The sequence below is a fragment of the Canis lupus genome, chromosome 30 (assembly GCF_003254725.2).
Source record: "Canis lupus dingo isolate Sandy chromosome 30, ASM325472v2, whole genome shotgun sequence".
Taxonomy (NCBI): domain Eukaryota; kingdom Metazoa; phylum Chordata; class Mammalia; order Carnivora; family Canidae; genus Canis; species Canis lupus.
The window spans coordinates 16,750,412-16,773,437 of record NC_064272.1 but is presented as its reverse complement, the minus strand read 5'-3'; the positions used below and the strand labels follow the sequence as shown (position 1 = coordinate 16,773,437).

At 37.4% G+C, this 23,026-nt stretch overlaps 1 protein-coding gene and 1 pseudogene across 3 annotated transcripts in view; one reads left to right on the top strand and one right to left on the bottom strand.

Annotated features, from left to right (window-relative positions):
* Positions 1-23,026, top strand: part of TRPM7 (transient receptor potential cation channel subfamily M member 7) — a 114,362-nt gene that overhangs the window by 15,021 nt on the left and 76,315 nt on the right. For all 3 annotated transcript variants that reach the window (XM_025472808.3, XM_025472809.3, XM_035708777.2), the window contains exons 2-4: positions 8,400-8,479; positions 12,274-12,312; positions 19,634-19,832. In XM_025472808.3, coding sequence (XP_025328593.1) covers positions 8,400-8,479; positions 12,274-12,312; positions 19,634-19,832 — 318 coding nt within the window. The remainder of the gene's footprint in view (positions 1-8,399; positions 8,480-12,273; positions 12,313-19,633; positions 19,833-23,026) is intronic.
* LOC112675943 (NADH dehydrogenase [ubiquinone] 1 beta subcomplex subunit 8, mitochondrial-like) lies at positions 16,158-16,737 on the bottom strand (annotated as a pseudogene).

Below are 23,026 nucleotides of genomic sequence, written 5' to 3'. Positions count from 1 at the left end.
CTACCCTTTTTTCCTTCCTCATTGAAAAGCCACTCGTAATACAAGGATCTACTGGGATTGTAGAACTGGGTAGAAGTATATTAGTGTTGAAGACACAGTAAGGGCTTGGCACATGGCTTGTTGGATTGAATTGACTCAGTAGGAACAGGAAAGAGCCATTATTTTAGTGGGATTCAGAGCATGGGTATACCATGCCATGTGGGCCAAATCTGGCCAAGGCCTGTTTTGTATGACTTTAAGTTAAGAATGGTTCTTTTATTTTTTAAAGGGTTTTTAAAAAAGAAAACAAAAAATATGTGACAGAGATGGTATATGGTCCAAAAAGCCTAAAACATTTACCATCATTATTTGCTGATCCCTCATTTAGAGGATAGCCATACTTCTTCAGTATGAAATTGAAGGAAGCATCAGTTTAGTGGAGAGCTGTTCATTTGGGACCGGATAAATTGTGCATGTTGTTGAAGAATAATGATAGAGGTGATTTGAAGAAAGGAGAAACCAGGACTATATTAATAATCATTCTATAGTCGTTATTGTCTTCTTTTTAAATAAGATATCATGCTAAACTAAAGGTTTTGGAAATTATCTCTTCTATCCATTCCTTTACTAGTCCAAGAGCCCATTGCCTCTCCCTCAAATACTGGTGGCTCTGGTTTACTTTTACTTGTTCCCCTTCCAGTTAATCTTCTTAATGAGAGCTTATTATTTTTTAAGATTTTATTTTGAGAGAGAGAGAAAATGAGGGGGAGGGGCCTTGGGAGAGGGAGAAGCAGAGCAGGGAGCCCAATATGGGGCTTGACCCCAGGATGCCCAGGATCATGACCTGAGCCAAAGGCAGATGCTTAACAGACTGAGCCATCCAGGTGCCCCATCTCTGATTATTTATATTAAATGCTACTTGGGATTTCTTTATTTTTTCATATATAACTATCTCCTAAATTAAAATGTCTGTGAAAAAAATTTTTTTAAGATTTTATTTATTCATGAGAGACACACAGAGAGGCAGAGACACAGGCAGAGAGAGAAGCAGGCTCCCTGTGTGGGGGGGCACTCCAGAATCACGCCCTGGGGCAAAGGCAGGCTTTCAACCCCTGAGCCACCCAGGCGTCCCTGTGAAAATATTTTTTATATTTAGTAGAAAGGCATAAGCTGTGAAAAGTATATGCCTGTGATTCATGTTTAGGAGTATTTCAGTGAATAGATATCCACAAAGTTTTGCAAACCAGCATTTAGTCTTAAACTGGGTCATTAGTTCATTGCTGTAGAGCAAGCAGTCTTTTTGGAATCTATTGATTAATTCCTCCATCCCTATACCAACCCTGTTTGAACAACTATAGCTAGAGTTGCTTCAGGCAGGCTGCAGCTAAGGAGCAGAATAGGGGAGAAACTAATACTAGTTAGCAATAGTTAGTAACTAACAATACCTTTTAGGAGAAGTATGTTAGCCCTTTTTTCCCCCCATGTTCAGAAAATTATATTCAGAGTGATCAATCACATAGGAATTCCCTCTTTAAAGTTATTAATGCATTTCTACTCAGTGGCTTATTTTTTTTTTTAATTTTTATTTAATTATGAGAGAGAGAGAGAGAGAGGCAGAGACACAGGCAGAGGGAGACACAGGCTCCATGCACCGGGAGCCCAACGTGGGATTCGATCCCGGGTCTCCAGGATCGCACCCTGGGCCAAAGGCAGGCGCTAAACTGCTGCGCCACCCAGGGATCCCCTACTCAGTGGCTTATTTAAAGCATATCATCAAGTGATCTTGAAATACTTATCTTACATTTCTCTTACAAAGTCAGCAGAGGCTTTGAAGTCAGGGCAAACTATTAGCTGTGTGACTTTAGACAATTCTCTGACTTCTATGTCTAGCTAGTCTGCATGTATAATGTGGGAATACTAATAGTATCTAAATTGTAGGATTACTGAGAGCATAGGATGAGTTAATGCATATAAAATATTTAGAACGTTGCCTGACAAACACACTACTGTTTAAAATTATCTTTTTGCACTTTGGGCAAAGGGTTTATGAAAGATACAAAAGAGTTGCACTTTTAGGAGACATCTGTTATGTGACATATGGTTAAATTATTTATGAATTGGGATATCTAGTATAAATATTTACCTGGGATAAATAAATACCTAGTAATAGAGAAATCACAGCTTTGGTTTCCCTTTGTGCAGTGGTTCCTGAAACTTGGCATTTTCCTTGTGGGGACCTTGGAATCTGTGAAGTAGTTAGAAGAGATAATTGGCTTTGGGGTTTATGAGGCAAGGGCAGATCCTGTACCTACACGTTATGTATCTTATCACCTTGCACTTAAGTTGCATGGTTGATCTAGGGATTCCCACCAAAGGGGAATAGTCAGTGCTGCTTTGTTGGCAACCTGTGATCCCAGTCTGTTTCTCTAAGAGACCATGCCAAGTGTAGCCTATGGTATTATGGGAGTCTTTATCTCTATTTGAGCCTAGGAAGGCACCCTCACCCTCTTCATGGGTTTGTTCTCCTTTGACCTTCATTTGTTATACAAAACAATTCTCAACAACCACTATCTGGGGTGCCTGGCTTGGCTTAGTTGGAAAAGCATGGGATTCTTGATCTGGAGGTCTTGAGTTGGAGCCCCATGCTGCTTGTAGAGATTACTCAAAACAAAACAACAACAAAAATAAAACAACCACTGTCTTCCTGGAGTTTGCATTTGAAAACATATGCCTTGGGGATCCCTGGGTGGCTCAGCGGTTTGGTGCCTGCCTTTTGCCCAGGGCGTTATCCTGGAGACCCGGGATCGAGTCCCACGTCAGGCTCATGTCAGGCTCCTGGTGTGGAGTCTGCTTCTCCCTCCTCCTGTGTCTCTGCCCCCCACCCCCTGCCTATCATAAATAAATAAACAAACAAACAAACAAATAAATCTTTAAAAAAAGAAAACATGCTCAAGGTGTTTTATAAACTCGTAACTGTAATAGAAGATAATTTCTGGAATATTCTATCTCTTACTCTAAATTAAGTGTAGTTAAAGTTTTTTTTTCTTTATTTTCATTTTGGGTTTCAGAATCAGCAGATTGGTGTTTTTCATCAATTCTGGGAAATTCTTAGCATCTCTTTAAACATTGCCTTTGCCAATTCTTTCCCTTTTCTTCTCTGGAGGTCTGGTTAAACATACATATATTTGACCTGTTACTCTGTTGTACTTGTTTCTTAACAACCTTCCCCTGCCTTTTTAAACAGCTTTATTGTTGTTTAATGCACATACTCTAAAATTTCCCCATGGTAAGTACACAAGTTTGATGTGTGTGTGTGTGTGTGTGTGTGTGTGTGTGTGTGTTATAAACATTTTATTTATTTATTTATTTATTTATTTATTTATTTATTTATTTATTTATTTGAGAGAGTGAACATGAGCAGGGTGAGTTGGTGGGGGAGCAGAGGGAGAGAGAGAAGCAGATTCCCCCACTGAGCAGAGGGAGCCCAGTGGCGCTGGGTACTAGGAGCCTGGGATCATGACCTGAGCCAAAGGCAGACACTTAACCGACTGGGTCACCCAGGCATCCCTTGATAGTTTTTAATAAATTTATTTAGTTTTATAACCACCACAATACAGTTTTAGAACATTTCTGCCCTCTCACAAAGTTCCATTATGTTTAAGTTTATCACTGTTCTTACTTCAGCTCTAGGCATTTACTAAACTTACTATGTGGTTTTGTCTTTCTAGAAATTTCATATAAATGCAATTATGTAATCTTATGTGCCTGGCTTTTTTTTTACTTAAATGTTTTGAGGTGTAGCATGTTGCATGTTATCCTTAGCTTGTCCCCCTTGTTGTTATAAGTAGTACCATTATATGGATATTTGATTTTGTTGACTGTTAACAAATTTTGCTTCTCTGAACATTCAAATACAAATCTTTTTGTGGACATGTTTTCATTTTTCTTGGGAAGATACTTTGGAGTAGAATTGTTGGATGATATGTAAGTTTATGTTTAACTTTTTAATAAATGACCAAACTTTTCCTATATTATCTGTATCTGAATGACTAATGATCAAGCAGTAAGTATATAGCAATAAGTACAGTCATTAACCTGCCTTTTTTTTTTTTGCAAACTGTTTCCAATTTGTCTAAGAGATGCAATGTTTAAATAATAAATCACAGTATAATTTCAGTACTACTCCTGAATTCTGTGTTTTTAAATAATAACATAATGAAAATTTGATGAGTTTCAAACAGCAGTAGGTTATGTTGGTCTTGGTAGAAATTCAGCCTCACATCATCATGTGTCAGAGCAGCACTACCAAATGATATTTTTTTTCAAGTTACACGCAGAAGTCATAGGAAATGTCTTGTCTTTTTAGGTTACAAGTGCTGTGCCTTAGCATCAGTGTATGGTTGTGGAGAGGGAGAAGGGCCTAGGATAGGAATAATATACTAGCAATTTAATTGACATGGCCAGATCTTTTGGTTCTCAGGACAGTGCTCTAAATGTGATCCTGGGGATGATGGTTTTATTACTCTATGGTTCTATAGAGGAGTGAGGGGTCATGGTGGAAATTGCATATTTAAATAGTGTAAGCTTCATTAAGAAGGTGACGTTTGCTCAAAGAGTTGAAGGAGCTCATAGAGTCGATGTAATGAGGCAGGATGCAGAGATTCAGAGCACTAGGACCTTAAAGGTTATTGACTTTGGCTTTTATAAAACTCTTGGGTAAAATGTGTAGGTATTGGAGAGTCCTGAGTGGAGAAGTGACAAAATGACATATTTTAAAAGATTTTATTTATTTTGGAGAGAGAGTGGAGGAGGGGCAGAGAGTGGGGGGGAGAGAGTCTTAAGCAGACTGTCCTGAGCGCAGAACCTGATGAGCTTGATCTCACAACCCTGAGATCATGATCTGAGCTAAAACCAAGAGTTGGAGGCTTAAGCAACTGCACCATCCCAGCATCTCTGATGATATTTTAAAAATATTACTTCATCCTTCTTGATGAATAGACTGTAAAGTGACAAAGGTAACAGGAGTGGATACTGGTAAGCCAGGTAAGAGGCGATGATGGCTTGGATCAGAATAGTAGCAGTGGAGGTGTGAGAAGTGGCTGGATTCTGGGTGTGTTTTGAAGGCAAGCTGACAGGTTTTGCTCATGGGGCTATATATGAAGTAGATAAAAAGGAAATTAAGAATGTTGGTAAGATTTTTGCCTTAAAAAAATAGAACTGGAAGAATACAGTTGGTATTTACTGAGATGGGGAAAACTAAGAAATGAGTGGATGAAATGTGAATTCAGTTTTAGGCCATCTTAAGCTTATGATGCCTGTTGGACATCAAAATGAAGCTGTTGAGTAGGCAAGTGGAGAGCATGGAGTTTAGGGAAGGATCTAGTGTGGAAATATAAATTTGGGAGTCATCCAGTGTATTGTGATAAACTGGGTGTGAGCACTGAAAGAATGAATACATTTGGGGTAAAAAAGGCCAAAGTCTGAATGCATGTAATTGGAAAAAAGAAGTCCCAAAGATTGGGAAGAAGAGGGCTGCATGGGTGGCTCAATCAGTTAAATGTCTGTCTTCAGCTCAGGTCGTGATCTCGGGGTCTTGGGATGAAGCCCTACATTGGGAGGGCTCCTACTTTTCCCTCTCACTCTGCAGCTATCCCTTGTGTGCACTCTGTCTCTCTGTCAAATAAATAAATAAAATCTCTGAAGAAACAAAACATTGGGGAGAAGAGGGGAAGAATCAACAAGGGAGATAAAAGGAGTGACCAGTGAAGAGAAGACCAAACTTAACTATTGAAGATGTTTTAAGAAAATGGGAGTGATCAACTCTGTTGAATGCTGCTGGATATATCAATGAAGATGAGTCCTGAAAATTGACCTTTGAATTTAGGGAAAGTCATTGGTGATCTTGTTGAAACTTATTTCAAGATAGTGATTGGCTTGAAAGCCTGACTGGAGTGAGTTTTAGAAAGCATGGGAGGAGAAGTAAAGGGAAAAACTTTTACCAATAACCTGTACTGTAGATGGAGGCAGAAACATGAAGTATTAGCTTGAAGGAAATGTGGAGTCAAGCAAAGATTTGTTGTGTTTTGTTTTTTATTTTATTTTATTTTTTAAATTTTTTATTTATGATAGTCACACACACACAGAGAGAGAGAGAGAGGGGCAGAGACATAGGCAGAGGGAGAAGCAGGCTCCATGCGCACCGAGAGCCCGATGTGGGATTCGATCCCAGGTCTCCAGGATCGCGCCCTGGGCCAAAGGCAGGCGCCAAACCGCTGCGCCACCCAGGGATCCCTGTTTTGTTTTTAAAAATGAGGTTGCATGCTGATGGGATTGAGTTAATAAAGAATGAAAAAAATTAAGGATTTGGTGGAGAATGTCCCTTAGTGAGGTGTATGGGATCTAAGGCACAAGAGGAATGTTTGGACTTAAATAGAAGTACATGTAGTCACAGGAAGGAAGGCAGGATATGTGGGTATAGATACTTATTGATGGGTGGATATAATAGAAGCTTGTGTAAGTTCTCTTCTTGTTGCTTAAATTTGCTCAGTTAAATGGGAAGTATCTATTAAGAGAATGGGGAAGGAGGTTTGGAGGTTTGAGGAGAGAGAAGTGTGAAATCATATAGGAGAATGAGAAAATGGACTAGGAATATATAGTGTGATTGTTAGGCATCATTAAGGAGCATTTGAGGTTTGTGGTCACGGTTTTAAAGTGAAACTAGAGGGCATTGTTCTGTTTTGTCTACTTACATTAGCAGGAAGTAAGAAGTTATGGAGCAGTTGGGCAATTGAGTTGAATCAGGGTTGGGTTTGCCAGGTGTATTCTAGAAGCAAACATGAATTTCTGTATGGTAAAACTAGAGAGAATCCTGCCTACCTCCCCTTACCCCCCACCAAGCAGATTTTTCAAAGGAATATCAGACTTTAGTTAGAATAAGAAGGTAGTGGAGGGATTATGCTAAGTGAGCTTTAGAATGTAGGGTATTTTGCGGATTCAGGGTCCTAAATTCTTGTGGTCATCTTGTGATTTTTGTAATTAGGGGATCTTGGGCAGCCCAGGTGGCTCAGCGGTTTAGCCTCCCTGCATGGAGCCTGCTTCTCCCTCTGCCTGTCTCTCTGCCTCTATCTCTGTGTTTATGTGTGTGTCTCTCATGAATAAATAAATAAAATGTGCTTTTTTTAAAAAAAGAAAGAAAATAATTATAATTAGGGAATCTTGGTTTAATTTGCTCCCATCTAAGTGAGTGTGTATAAAGAACTTTTGATCTAGGAAATGGACTTTTTTTTTTTTTTTTAAATAAGAAAATAGACATTTTGAATGGAGAGTTTTGACAGAATTTACCAGAAGTAACATTGGAAGGTTAGACTAAGGTTTATTATTAGGGTACCTGAAGGATTTGAGAGAGGAACCTGCAAAACTTAACCCATCATAATTTTGTCTAGAATGTCTCTTCTCTCAGAGGATCCTTTTAGAACATAGGCTCTTCTTTTTTGGGCTATGCTGATAATATTGCTAAGTTATATGGAGGATGGTCCTATGGTTTTTAATCTACTCTGTTACAATTTATAGAGTTTCATCTGTTCCAGTACATAATGCTGCTTTTTAATCAGTCACCAGTAGCAGGATGAGGATTCAGAGACTATAAGTCTAAGGATCCAGGCAGAAACTTGAATAGTGATATAAAAAAATTAAAGGCATTGTTTAAATTTTTAAAATTATTTCAGATTTACAATAATTGAGGAAAATGTGTTAGTCTTCCACTATGATCCTAGATTTGTCTTGCTCTATTAATTTTTTACTTTATGTATTTTGAGACTGGTTATTCATATTTAAGATTGCTATAGCAATCTGGTGATTCAAACATTTGTAACCACGTAATAACCTGTCCTATCCCCACTGATGTTTTGTATGTATTTTTCCTGGTATTATTTTTCTTTTTTTAATTATTATTATTTTTCTTTTGATTAAGTTTGCTTGGTATCCTTTTTTTGTTTATACGCCATTAACAATCCATGCCCTTATGCTTTATGCATTTATCTTAGAAATTAAATATAGGTAAGTTTTATTTTTTTAGTTACATCTGACATCACTTGTAATTGGTTTTTAAATGATCCACTTCCCAGAATCATACCAGCCCTTCTTGAGGTATTTGGCACATTCTGGGAATCTCAAACTTGATTTTCCTCCTCTCATTACGTGAAGCAACACGTAATAGACTTGAATGGACTTGAATAGAATGATTGTTATATTTTAGGTGTGTTATCTTCAGTAAATCTTTACTATATACTCATGATAAATATTTAGTAAATTGGAAAAAAAAGAATATAGAGCTATTTCTTTTATGTACTTATAATTAAATTATTTCATTGTACTATTAGAGAGTTAATTTATAAACCATCTTTAAAAACTTTTTGTTTCAGTCCCAGAAATCCTGGATAGAAAGCACTTTGACCAAGAGGGAATGTGTATATATTATACCAAGTTCCAAAGACCCTCACAGGTAAGCATGCCTTTGTTTTTTGGGTTCTTCTAGAAATTTAGATGTAAATTATATTACTGTTTACTTACTAAAAACTAAAATTATTAAAGTATAGTTACTGTTAACTTTTGTACTTACTGTTAATTAGATTGGCTTGATCTGCCCTTGGCTCAAGTCATGATCTCAGGGTTCTGGCATCAAGCTTCAAGTCAGGCTTCCTGCTTAGCTTCTCCCTCTTCCTACCTGCTCTGTGCTATCTCCCCCCAACACTCCCTCTCTCAAACACACACACACACACACACACACACACACACACACACACACACATATTAAAAAAAAGATTGGGAGGAAATATCATTAGCACAATATCAGTATTCTGGAGTTCTTAATCATATTTACAACATAAAGCCACTTCTTCAGAGTATTCCCCCATTTCTAAACTCCCTCCAGATCATAGTAGTATATTACAAAAATAAGGCAGTTAAGATTCTCTTTTTACTGATTGATAATGAGAACTTAAAAGTGTGTTTCCATTTTTTGAACATTTATTGAGAACCCAACATTATGGTTCATGCTAAAGAAACCAATACAAACCTAAGAGTTTTCTGTATTTGTTTGCCAAAATATAGATAATAGCTCGGCATCTGCTTGAAAATCTATCATCAGAGATTGTAGACATCTCTAATTGACTTTGATCTTTCATATGGCTTTGATAATAGAAAATTTTAAAAGGCACTAGTTTAAAATTCAAGAAAAAGTTGACCTCTTGAGGTATTTATTGAGGTTACATTTTTCATAATTTTTTTCCTGCGGCCTAAAGATATAAAAGCTTAAAGGGGCAAAACAAAATTACTTTTTAGAATTAAAGACAACCTCTCTTCACAGGCACTTAGTAAAAATTAGTTGAGAAAGACATGGGATTTTTCAATCTTTTTACCTTTCTCATCTCCTATCAAACCTTGTTCTCTATCCAGTTAACTTCTCTGCACCTTTTACTTCCATTTGATATGTACTCTTATAAAACCATAGCCAAATTCAGAACTAGAACAAATAATCTTAAAATTTGTATTAAACCACAGAAGACCCTAGCCACAGCAGTCTTGAGAGAGAGGAACAAAACTAGAAGTTAATCACAGTCTCAGATTTCAAGATATACTACAAAGATATAATAATCAAAATAGTATGGCACTAGCACAAAAATAGACACATAGTTTTATAGAACAGGATGAGAAGCCTAGAAATAAACCCATGCTTATATGGTCATTTAATATGTGACAGATAGCAAGAATATGCAGTGGGGAAAAAGACTTCAACAAATGGTACTGGGGAAAATGGACAGCTACATGCAAAAGAATGAAATTGGACTACTTTCTTAACACTATATACTAAAATAAACCTAAAAAAGAAAACACTCAAAATGAATTAAAGACCTAAGCTGAGTCCTGAAATCATTAAACTCATAGAAGGAAACAGGCAATAATCTCTTGACATTGGCCTTAGCAACCATTTTTATGGATATACCTCCACAGGCAAGGGAAACCAAAGCAAAAATAAACTCTTAGGATTATACCAAAATAAAAAGCTTTTCTACAACAAAGGAAACCATTAATAAAGCAAAAAGGTAACCTACTGAGTGAGAGATGGTATTTGCAAATGATATATCTGATAAGAGGTTAATATCCAAAATGTAAAAGGTCTTAGACAACTCAGCACCCCCCCAAAAAGGGTACAAGACCTAAATAAGACTTTTTTCCAGGGAGGACCTGCAGATGGCCAACAGATGATCAACCTCACTAATGATTGGGAAATGCAAAGCAAAACTTAAGTGAGGTATCATCATCTCACACCAATCAGAATGGCTATTATTTAAAAAGACAAGAAATAACAAGTGGTGGCAAGGATGTGGAAAAAAGAGAACCCTCTTGTATTATTGGTGGGAATATAAGTTGGTGACATTTTCCTTTCTAATACTGTACCTTAACTATAAAGTCCCCTTCCTGAAGAAAACTAGTGTTACCTATTTCTTAGAATACCTTAGAAATAGCTAGATGCAGTCTTTGCATGTCCTAGCAGATGTATATTTACTCCTCTCTCTTCCTTTTAAAGTATATTCTGTTTAAACCATAGTGTTTAATTATCTTGGCAATAACCACTGTTTTTAATTGTTGCGTTCTTTTTAATTCTATTTATGGATCATAATTTGTTTTAGTAGTTCCTTTTTTTTTTTTTAAGATTTTATTTATTTGAGGGAGAGAGAGAGCACAAGCAGGGGGAGTGGCAGAGGAAGAGGGAGAAGCAGGGTCCCTGGTTAGCAGGGATCCTGATGCAGCGCTTGATCCCAGGACCCCAGGACCATGACCCCAACTGAAGGGAGATACCTAACTGGCTGAGCCACCCAGGCGCCCTTTAGTAATTTCTTATTTATGAATATTTTAGCTATTCTGTTTTTCTTTTTGCTATTAGGAAAAAATGCTGTAGTGAAACAGTAACCTTATACGTTAATCATTTTACACATGCGGTACAAATGTTTTTCAGCCTGTAGTTTTAGTATATTAGAATTAGAATTTCAGAGGGAGGGATCCCTGGGTGGTGCAGCGGTTTAGCGCCTGCCTTTGGCCCAGGGCGCGATCCTGGAGACCCAGGATTGAATCCCACGTCGGGCTCCCCGTGCATGGAGCCTGCTTCTCTCTCTCTCTCTCTCTCTCTCTCTCTCTCTCTCTGTGACTATCATAAATAAATAAAAATTAAAAAAAAAAAGAATTTCAGAGGGAGTCTACATTTTTTCATGGTGGCATTCCTAAATTGCATTCCATCAAGATTATATCAGTTTATACTCCCATCAGCATATAAGACTACCTATCCTCCTCAAGATATTATCTTAAAGGATTGGAAAACTCTTTTCTAATTAAATGCCTCATATGTTTTTGCTGTAAACTATCCATATATTTTCCTTTTTTATGTAGATTTGATGAGACTCTATGTATATTAGGGAAACTAACCTTTTTTTTTTTTTTAAAGCTTTTTAAGTAATTCTCTTGTCCCCAACTTTTTTTTTAAGATTTTATTTATTTATTCATGACAGAGAGAGAGAGAGAGGCAGAGGGAGAAGCAGGCTCTATGCAGGGAGCCCAACGTGGGACTCGATCCTGGGACTCCAGGATCACGCCTTGGGCTGAAGGCGGCGCTACACCGCTGAGCCACCCGGGCTGCCCAGGGAAACTAACCTTTTGCCTGCAATTATCTTTTTCCTCAGTTTTAGACTTTATGAGTAGCGTATTTTTGCTTTGCAGAAATACATTTCTATGTAGTCAGATCTGTCAATCTTTTTCTCTTACGGTTTCTGGATTTTGTCACAAGTAGTTGTACTTAAGAAAATGGAAACTATTTTAAGTATTAGGTGGGTGAGGGAATGGGTAAAATAGATGAAGGGGTAAGAAGTACAAACTTGTAGTAATAAATACTAATGGAGATGAAAGTACAGCATAAGGAATATGGTTAATAATACTGTAATAATGTTATCGGCAAATGGTGACTACCCTTATCTTGGTGAGTACTGAGTAATGTATAGAATTATTAAATTATTATACACTATGTTGTGTACCTGAAACTAATGTAACATTGTATGTTAACTATAAAAATGTGGAAACTATGTGAGTTAAAAAAATAGTTATTTGAATTTAAAAATCAAAGTATAAATGACTTGTGATATCTACTGAAAAATTAAACTAAGTATATGGTTTTTATACTATTACATAGTTTAACTGAAACTAAAAAACTTTTTAAATGTTAATTAATAAATTTACCTTGTATTATAGATGTCTTCCAGGATGTCAGATTTGTCAGCAACTCGTCAGGTAAGTTTAATAACAAAACTCTGTTGCACAAATTTTGAAAAATAAAACTAATCCAGGGGTAGCCTGGTGGCTCAGTGGTTTAGCGCCGCTTTCAGCCCAGGGTGTGATCCTGGAAACTTGGGATCGAGTCCCACGTCGGGCTCTCTGCATGGAAACCTGCTTCTCCCTCTGCCCTTGTCTCCCCCCCTCCCCGTCTCTCATGAATAAATAAAATCTTTAAAAATAAATAAGTAAAACTAATCCATTAGACGCATCAGTTCAGTGGGATAAAACTTACAAGTTACTACATTTGACATTTACTTTGCTCAGAGTTTGGAGCTGAAGGATTGGGCAAAGCTGCTTGAAACTCCAGTGAAACTACTTGAGTAGATTTCTAAAGTTGAATGTGAATTAGTTGGTTAAAAATTGAGCAAAATGGATTTAGGCAAAGAGAACAGAAAGACCTGGCAATGAAAGAGGATTATGGTTCTGTCAGGAAACTGCAGAATGTAGAATGTAATATGGATATTGGAAAGATGTGATCTGGAGAGCTACATAGAGACTAGAGCATTTAAGCTGTGTACTATGTCACATAGTTTTGATTTCATGTCAAAGGATATACAGGGAAGTAAAATGCTTAGTTTTTCTTCTTTTTTTTCTTCTTTGGTAAAAGCAGTTGGCATTTTGAGGAGGTTAGATTGGGAGAAAAAAATAGTTTGGGAAGTTTTAGAGTAATTCTGGAAAATATGAGAGCCTGAATTAAGATAGTGGCTATGGGCAGCCCTGGTGGTGCAGCGGTTTAGCGCCGCCTGCAAGCCCAGGGCGTGATCCTGGAGACCCTGGGTCGAGTCCCACGTCGGGCTCTCTGCATGGAGCCTGCTTCTCCCTCTGCCTGTGTCTCTGCCTCTCTCTCTCTGTGTCTCTATGAATAAATAAATAAAATCTTTAAAAAAAAAATAGTGGCTATGATGATGAAGAGAATTAGATATATATGAAGAGATTAATGAGATAAACTAATAGGATTTGATGAATCCTAAATTTCTTGCTAGATAACTAAGTAAATAGGCAGAGGGAGAAGAAGAAGCAGGCTCCCTTAAGAAGCAGGCTCCCTTAAGGGAGCCTGATGCAGAGCTCGATACCCGGACCCCGGGATCATGGCCTGAGCCAAAACCAGACGCTCAACCACTGGGCACTGGGCCACCCAGGCGCCCCTTTCTGACCATTTTAAAGACTTTTTTCCTATATCTTTGGTTTTTAGCAGCACGTGTACAATGTGCCTAAGAGTGATTCTCTTTGTATGTACTGTGCAAAATATCTGTAAGTGCGTATTTTTCACCAAGTTGAGAAGTTTTTAGCCATTGTTTCTTAAAATGTTTTTCTGCCCCACTCTTTCTTCCCTCTTAGAGTCCAGTTATGTTTTTGTTAGATTGCATGATTTTTAAAAAACATTTTATTTATTGGGGTGCCCAGGTGGTGGTTTAGTCACTTAAGCACCTGCCTTTGGCTCAGCTGTAATCAATCCCAGGGTCCTGGGATTGAGTCCCACATTGGGCTCCCTGCTCTACAGGGAGCCTGCTTCTCGTTCTCCCTCTGCCCTTCCCTCCTGCCTGTGTGTGCTCTCTCCCTTTCTCAAATATATAAATTATAGAAATGACTAAAAAAAGAAAGATTTTCTTTCTTTATTTGAGAGAGAGCACGCATGAGCTAGGGGATGGGAGACAGAGGGAGAAGGACAAGCAGACTCCCTCCTGAGCAGGGAGCTTGACATGGATGGGGCTTCATCCCAGGATCTTGAGATCATGACCTGAGCCAAAGGCAGATGCTAAACTGACTGAACCATCCAGGTGCCCCAAGACTGGATGATTATTTATTTATTTATTTATTTATTTTTGCATGATATTTTATATGAGTTACTGAAGCCCTGCTTTTTGTTTTGTTTTGTTTTAGATTTATTTATTTGGGGAGGGGGGTGCTAGAGGGACAGAGGAAGAGGGAGAGATTTCAGGACCCTGGGATCATGACCTGAGCTGAAACAAGAGCTGGATGCTTAATTGACTGCACCACCACCTAGACACCCGTCTTTTTTTTTTTTTTAATTAAAATTTTATTCCATTGATTAAAATAGAGCATTTGTATTAATATGTCTTAAGGTTCACCAATCCTTTGTTTTTTTCCTTTGGTTACTGTAGCTTTGCAATATATTTTATTTTTTTTCCACTAATCTTTATTTTTACAATTGCCAATGTGCTGTTTTGCCCATCCAGTGAACTTTTCTTATATTTTTCAGTTCTAAAATTTTCATTTCTCTGTTTTTTGATTCTTTATTGTAGTTTCCAAGTCATTCCTGAGATGCCTTATCTGTATGCTCATTATCACTATTTCTAGAAATCTTTGAACATACTTACATCTGCATTGAAATTTTTGTTTACTAATTCTAATATCTGTGTCATTTAGGACCTATTTCTACTGAATTATTAAATTTATCTACTTTTTTCTTGATTATGAGTCACTCTTTGCTTTTTCATGTCTAGTAATTTTTTATTGTATTCCGCAGATTGGCATGATCCACTTTAGGGGTTCTGGACTATGTCATCTTCCTTTAAAGGATTTAATTTTTTAATTTTTTAATTTTTTTCCTTTAAAGGGTTTAAATTTTGTACTGACAAGTGGTTGAATTATTGACAGATTCTTTTGTCTCATCAGGCTTGATTTCATTCTTGGTTAGGGCAGTTCTATTATTATTTTGAATTTAGTTTTAGAATGTGGACTGTACTCCTAAAGTAAAACCTTTTTTAGGGTCTTAGCTGAATGCCCAGGATGCCTAATCATGTCTTTTCACTCTTAACTAAGATTGCAGTGCCTCCCAGCCCTTTATGATTCAGTTCTCAGGCCCATAGCAGGTGATTTCTGTTAAATGTCAAAATCCTAATTGACACAGATACAGCTCAGTGTGTGGCTAAGAACCCATGGTAAATCCTCATTTGAGTTTCTTGGCTCCCTCCTTCTGTAGCTCTCCTCTGGTACCCTGTACAAATTTCAGCAGCCTGGAATTCTGTTTGCTGCCTCCTTGCTCATCTCATTGACACCGCCCTTTTCTGCCTGGGCATTCTCTCAATGCACAATGGTTAAGAAATTCCCCCAGTTTGATTGGTACAATTACAGGCCTCACCTCATAAATTTTCCTTCATTTCAAGAATTGAAGTCCCATAATTCTTCTCGTTTTGTGCTTATAAACAGTTATCACACATATTTTGTCTAGTTTTGTCAAGTGTCCCCAAGTTGACCCCAAGGTTTGGTGATTAGCTAGGAGGACTCACAGGACTCAGAATGTAGTGAGTAGTACTCATAGCCAACATATAAGAAGTATGATGCTATCTGTGTTGAAGAAGTTCTCTCTTTTCTTAGTTTGTTGAAAATATTTATAAGTGAATAGTTACTGAATTTTGTTGGTCTTTTCAATGACCAAGCTTTTTGTTTCATTGATTTTTCTCCATTGTTTTTCTTTTCATGTTTCATTATATGCTCTTTATTATTTCTTTCCATCTGCTCACTTTGGGTGTAATTTGCCCTTTTAAAAAAGTTTTTAATGTGAAACTTTAGATGACTATTGCTTACAGGTCGTCTTTCCTTTTTTGTTTTTTTTTAAACCATAGCACTGTTTTGGGGATCCCTGGGTGGCGCAGCGGTTTGGCGCCTGCCTTTGGCCCAGGGCGTGATCCTGGAGACCCGGGATCGAATCCCACATCGGGCTCCCGGTGCATGGAGCCTGCTTCTCCCTCTGCCTGTGTCTCTGCCTCTCTCTCTCTCTCCCTGTGACTATCATAAATAAATATAAAAAAAATTAAAAAAAAAAAAACCATAGCACTGTTTTATTAGGGATTTCATTAAGGTTAAATTTCTAGAAATTCATTAAGGTTAATAATGAACCTCTGGCATAGGCTCTTTGGTGGGATCACCACCTTGTTCCAGGTACAGATTATTATAAGGATACTACTTTGGCCCCACAGATTGAGAGGTTGGGTAAGTCTCTCTAACCCAAAACATGAATAGCATTAAGGCCATGAAGCTGAAGAGGTACTTACACATAAGATTCCAGGAAACAGGCCTGGGGGATGTGTCCACACAGTTTCTGATATACATTACAAGGTCCCAAGGCATCAGTACACCCCAGTTCAACCTCAGGTCTGGGTGGTCCTAGTCATACCATGGACCTCTGTTGTTAGCAGAGTTGCCGTACCCTATGCCGTCTATCTGGGTACAGTTGGTAGTCTACCTGCATATTATACTACTTGGTGGTGGTGGCCGTTTTTCTGGGGTCTTGAGATAGGACCCTGAGAGCATGTCCTTGGTAATGTGCAAAGCTATTGGTGTACCCAAGGGCACCATGGTTTGGGCTGCCTTTTTCAGCCATCAGATTCCTTGGACCTGTGTCCAGGCTGCTACCATCTTTACCTTCCTCTGGTAGCAGATCTTCTTTTTTCTAGTTTATATACTGCAGATTTTTATCCCATACATTTTTATACTGTAAAGTGTATATGTAAATATGATAACTTTTTGTACTAACACTGTATTGTTGTATTCCATACATTTTGATATTATTTTTTATTTTATTTATTTATTTCTTAAGAAAAGATTTTATTTATTCATGAGAAACACAGAAGAGGGGCAGAGACACAGGCAGAGGGAGAAGCAGGCCCCATGCAAGGGCCTTGATCCCGGGACTCTGGGATCATGCTCTGAGCCAAAGGCAGATGCTCAACTGTTGAGCCACCCAGGCATCCCAATATTATTTTTATTTTTATTTACATTTTGTTCTACATATTTTCTTTTTTTTTGTTTGTTTTTTTTTCTACATATTTTCTAAGTTCTTTTGTGACTTTCTTTGATCTATGAGTTAATAAAAAGAGTGTTATTTAATTTCCAAATTATTGAGAAGAATTTCTCAGTCTTTTTTTAAGGGAGAGAGTGCGTGCACATGAGTGGTAGGCAGGAAGGGCAGAGGGAGAGAGAGAATTTTTAGTAGACTCCACACCAGCACAGAGCCTTGTGCGGGGCTTGATCTCATGGGTGATGAGATCGTGACTTGAGCTAAAATTAAAGTCAGACTCTTAACCGACCTAGCCACTCAGGAACACCCCCCACGCCCCATACCCATATTTTCTTTGATTGGTTTCTAGTTTCAGTTCACTGTGGTTTAAGAATACTTTGTATGATTTCCATCCTTATTCAAATTTATTGAGACTTATTATATGGCCCAGAATATGGTTTATCTTGGTAAATACTTGTGTACACTCAAGTGGAGTTTTTATTATTTTGTTGGTTGTTCTATAAATGTCTATTAAATCATTGTAGTTAGCTGATAGTCTTGTTCAGGCCTTACAGAATTCTAATTTGATAGGGTTTCCTCCTTACTTTTAGTATTTTAAAGATGCTATACCAAAAAATTGGGGCACTTGACTAACTCAGTTGGAAGAGCATACAATTCTTAATCTCACAGTTGTGCATTCGAGCACTAAATTGAATGTAGAAAGTACTTAAATAAATAAAACTTTAAAAAAAAGAAAGATGATGTACCAGTGACTGTTGGATTACATGATTTTTGACAATGTGTCTACTGTCATTGTTACCTTTGTTCTTCTGCACATAATGTGATATGCTACTTTGAAGATTTTCTCTGTCATTGGCTCTCAGCAGTGCCCTAATCTGATTTCTTTAAGCTTGTTTTGCTCAGTTCTTACTGAATTGCTCAGATCTGTCATTCAGATAGTTTTCAGATTTTTGCCCACTGTTTCAAATTTTTATTCCCACTCCCTTTTTTTCTGGGACTTGAATTATGTGTGTGTTGAGCTACTTTGCTGTTTTTTGTTTGCTTTTGCTTTTTAAATATTTTATTTATTCATGAAAGACACAGAGAGAGACAGAGACCTAGGTAGAAGGAGAAGCAGGCTCCCTGTGGGGAGCCTGATGCAGGACTCTATTCCAAGATCACAACCCGAGCCAAAGGCAGATGCTCAGCCACTGAGCCACCCAGGTGCCCCTGTTAAGCTACTTTAGTTTGTTCCACAGGTTGCTGATGTTCAGTTCCTTTTGTTTCCCTCCAGTCTTTTCTCTCAGTATTCATTTTGGGTAGATTGTATTTTTTTCCAAAGATTTTATTCATTTATTTGAGAGAGTTTATGTTTTGGGGTACTGGATTTTATCATTCTGTTAGGGAGTTGTGGACTTATTTTAGCATGGAATTAAGTTACTTTGGATTAATATGATCCTTTCAAGTCTTGCTCTTACAGTTTGTTGTGGTACATAGTGGTCTAGGTCTAATTTAGCCCTTCTAATTAGGTATTCTGAGGACCCTTTCTAGGTCTTGTGTATTGAGATCTCTTACTCTGGCTAGTAGCAACACCAACTGTTCCCTGCTCTTTATCAGGAATTATTTGGGTGACCATGGTTTAGTAGTTCTTATATCTGCCTTCGGTAGTTTGTTCTTACTTATGTTTAAGAAGACCCTTCTGCATATATTGGGAACTTTCTCATGTGGCTCCTTCCTCTTTTTGTTTTTTGTGCTACAAACTCTAGCTCTGTTGGCTTCTACAAACTGTGATATGATTTTTTAAAAAGGGTTTATTTATTTATTTTAGAGAGTGTGTGCTTGAGTAGGGGGAGGGGCAAAGGGAGAAGGAGAGAATCTACAAGTAGACTCCCTGCCTGCTAAATGGGGAGCCTGACACAGGGGCTGACCCCTTGGGGTCATGACCCCAAGATCATGATCTGAGCCAAAATCAGGAGTTAATACTTAACCAACTGAACCACACAGACACCCCTATGTTTTTTTTTTTTTTAATCAAATCCGTGAGACTGACTGGCACCACTGGGTATCTGCTTCCTACATAGTAGTGTTTTGTAGTGCTTCTAGGTAGAATATAATTACTTTTTCAGCCCTTGGCCCTGGGCCACCATTGTCATCATTATATATATTATTTTGCATTCTCTTGAATTATATATATATGAAATTGTTGAAATATGTACTATTTTGCATTGGATTCTTTCATGAAGCATGATAATTTTGAGATCATCCATATTGTGTTTACTGTTCTAATATTAGATATTCTCACGCTGAATATTATTCTGTTATATGGTTTACTACATTTTGTAGATACACTCAATTTAGAGGACTATATCATCAAGTATTTTTACTGTTCTTCTATGTTAAGGATATTAATTTACTTGTATTATAAAATTAGAAAGTTAAATTATTTTCATACTCTTCCTTGGTTTGTTTATTTTAATTCAGTTTTTCATTGATTTTTTTGAAAGGTCTTTTTAAAATTTCATTTCTTTCCTTTAGGTGTTTTTGTGGTCGCTTGGTCAAGCAACATGCTTGTTTTACTGCAAGTCTTGCCATGAAATATTCAGATGTGAAATTGGGTGACCATTTTAATCAGACATTAGAAGAATGGTCTGTGGAAAAGCATACAGAACAGAGTCCAACGGATGCTTATGGAGTCATAAATTTTCAAGGGGGTTCTCATTCCTACAGAGCTAAGGTATGTCACATATTTGATTTTTTTTTAACTTCATTTATCTTGTTATCTAAATAACATATAATACATTTGTTGTCTGAAATTTTGTGTAGCAGTAGATCAGAAAGCATTTCTTTGTGTATTTTGAAGTTCTTTGTGTAGGTGCATATAAATACAGAAGTGTTAGATCTTGAACATTTTATCATTATGAAATGCCTTAGTCTTGTCATTTACTTTTTTCTTTAAGGATTTTTTTTTTTTTTTTTGAGAGAGAGAGAGAGAGAGAGAGCATGAACAGAGGGTTTGGGGAGAGGGAGAAGCAGATTCCCCCCTGAGCAAGGAGCCCAATGTGGGGCTCCATCTCAGGACCCTGGGATCATGACCTGAGCTGAAGGCAGGTGCTTAACCAACTGAACCACCCAGGCACCCCTCTTATGTCATTTTTTTTTTTTTTTTTTTTTTTAAGATTTTGTTTATTTATTCATGAGAGACAGAGAGAGGCAGAGACACAGGCAGAGAGAGAAGCAGGCTCCATGCAGGGAGCCCGACACGGGACTCGATCCTGGGTCTCCAGGATCATACCCTGGGCTGAAGGTGGTGCTAAACTGCTGAGACACCTGGGCTGCCCTCTTTTGTCTTTTTTTTTTTTTTTTTTTTACAAAGTCGGCTTCTTAAATCAGCATAGCTAAATTTTTCTTCCCTTTTACTTTTATTTTTTTTCTTTCAAGATTTTATTTAAATTCAAGTTAGTTAACATGCAGTGTGGTATTTGTTTCAGGGGTAGAGTTTAGTGATTCATCAGTTATATATATCACCCAGTGTTCATTACATCAAGTGCCCTCCTTAATGCCCATCGTCCAGTTACTGCATTCCACCACCACTCCCCTCTCTAGCAACCCTCAGTTTGTTTCCTTAGTTAAGGGTCTCTTATGGTTTGCCTTATGGTCTCCCTCTCTTTTTATCTTATTTTATTTTTCCTTCCCTTCCCCTATGTTCATCATGTTTTGTTTTTTAAATTCCACATGAGTGAAGTTATATGGTATCTTTCCCTGATGGATTTATTTCACTTAGCATAACATACTTTAGAGCCATCCACGTTGTTGTAAATACTAAGATTTCTCTCTTTTTCGTGGCTGAGTAATATTCCATTGTGTATTATATATATATCTTTATCCATTCATCAGTAAATGAATATTTGGGTTCTTTCCATAGCGGCTGTACTGGATATTGCTGCTGTAAACATTGGGGTGTAGGTACCCCTTTGAAATCACTATTTTTATATCTTTTGGATAAATACCTAGTAGTGCAATTGCGGGGTTGTTTGGTAGTTCTATTTTTAATTTTTTGAGGAGTCTTCGTACTGTTTTCCAGAGTGGCTACACCAGTTTGCATTCCTACCAAGAGGGTTCCCCTTCCCCTGCATCCTTGCTAACATCTGTTGTGTCCTGAGTTGGTTTTAGCTGTTCTGACAGGTGTGAAGTGATATCTCATCATGGTTTTGATTTGTATTTTTCTGATGATGAGTGATGTTGAGGATTTTTTCATGTGTCTATATGTCTTCTTTAGAGAATTGTTTGTTCATGTCTTACTCCCTTTTAACCTTTCCTTATGTTTAAGAGGTTTCTTTTTAAGAAGTACGTATTTTTTGAGTTTCGTTAACTCTCTTTTTCTTTGTCCTCTTTTCTTGTTTGCTTTGGATTAAATATTTTTTATTTTCATCTTCCCTTATTAACATGTTATTTATACATTCTTTTTCTGTGGATTAATCTTTTATTAAATGCTACAAAACACAGTTTATTATAATTAGTCCTTTTACTACTTTTTGGACAGTGCAAAAACCTTTAGAATACTTAAAACTTCATTTATTTTTCTCATGACTTACGTGCTTTTGTTAGTATAATTTTAAACCCCCCAAACATAATTATTTTTTATTTATATTAGCATTTTACCCTTTATGTTGTTCTTTGTTCTGCCTGCCTCCTTGCCTTGATGGGAAAAGCAGTGCTAAAGGTGGGCCCATCTCTCTTACTTTTCCTGTTCTTTTGGATCCTGATCCCACTTTTCACTGACTTGGGAGCTCTGTGATGCCTTCAGACATGTTTATTTTCTAGTTTCTCTATTCCTAGGGGCAGAGTTAGTTCAAAACTGTCTAGTCTCCCAGTGTCCAAAGTGGAACTCCTCATTTATTCCTTACATAATCTTTTTTTTTTTTAACTTTAAGCTGTTTTCCAAACATGACTTTATGCCATATATAATGATGAATTAAACAAAAGCAGGAAGACTTAGTATAGAAAATAATCTTGTTACAAATAGCCTTTTTTAAAATTTATTTGAGAGAGAGAGAGCGTGCGCACGCGCGCACTAGCAGGGTGAGGGGCAGAGGGAGAAGCAGATTTCCCTGCTTATTGAGTCGGGAGACCCTGAGATCATGACCTGAGCAAAAGGCAAATGCTTAACTAACTGAGCCACCCAGGCACTCTCATGGCACACATTCTGGAGTCTTCTCAGTTCTATAAAATTCTGCTATTTTGGGTTCTGATATTTTAGAATATTTTTCATTGGTATTTGATCTCTGGTTGTAAGCAATGGGCAGTATATTGTTTTGCAAAGAAACTTTGTTATAGGGACACCTGAGTGGCTCAGTGGTTACATGTCTGCCTTCAGCTCAGGGCATCATGATCCTGGAGTCCCACATCAGACTCCCTGCGTGGAGCCTGCTTCTCCCTCTGCCTATGTCTCTGCCTGTCTCTCTCTCTGTGTCTCTCATGAATAAATAAATAAAATCTTAAAAAAAAAAAAAAAACTTTGTTAGAGATGATTAAAAATGTTTTTCTTCCAACATAGGAGATTTCTTTTTTATTTTTAAAGATTTTATATTTGAGAGCGAGAATGAGAGAGCACAGGGGGAGAGGGAGAAGCCGACTCGCAGGGAGTCTGACACAGGGCTTGATTTCTGGACTCTGGGATCACAACCTGAACTGAAGGCAGATACTTAACCAACTGAGCCATGCAGGTGCTCCGAGTATTTCAGATTTATGAGCTAAATCATATAGGTACATCAAAGAAAATGAATAAGGGTAGTTATAGCAAGTAAGTTTTGTGATGTCACTTAAGACATACCTAATTTTCTTAAATCTTGTAAACCAAAGGAACTTACTCCACAGATGTGGCAGCTTATTTTCTATAGAATTAAAAAAAAATTAAATCTCTTAGGGCGC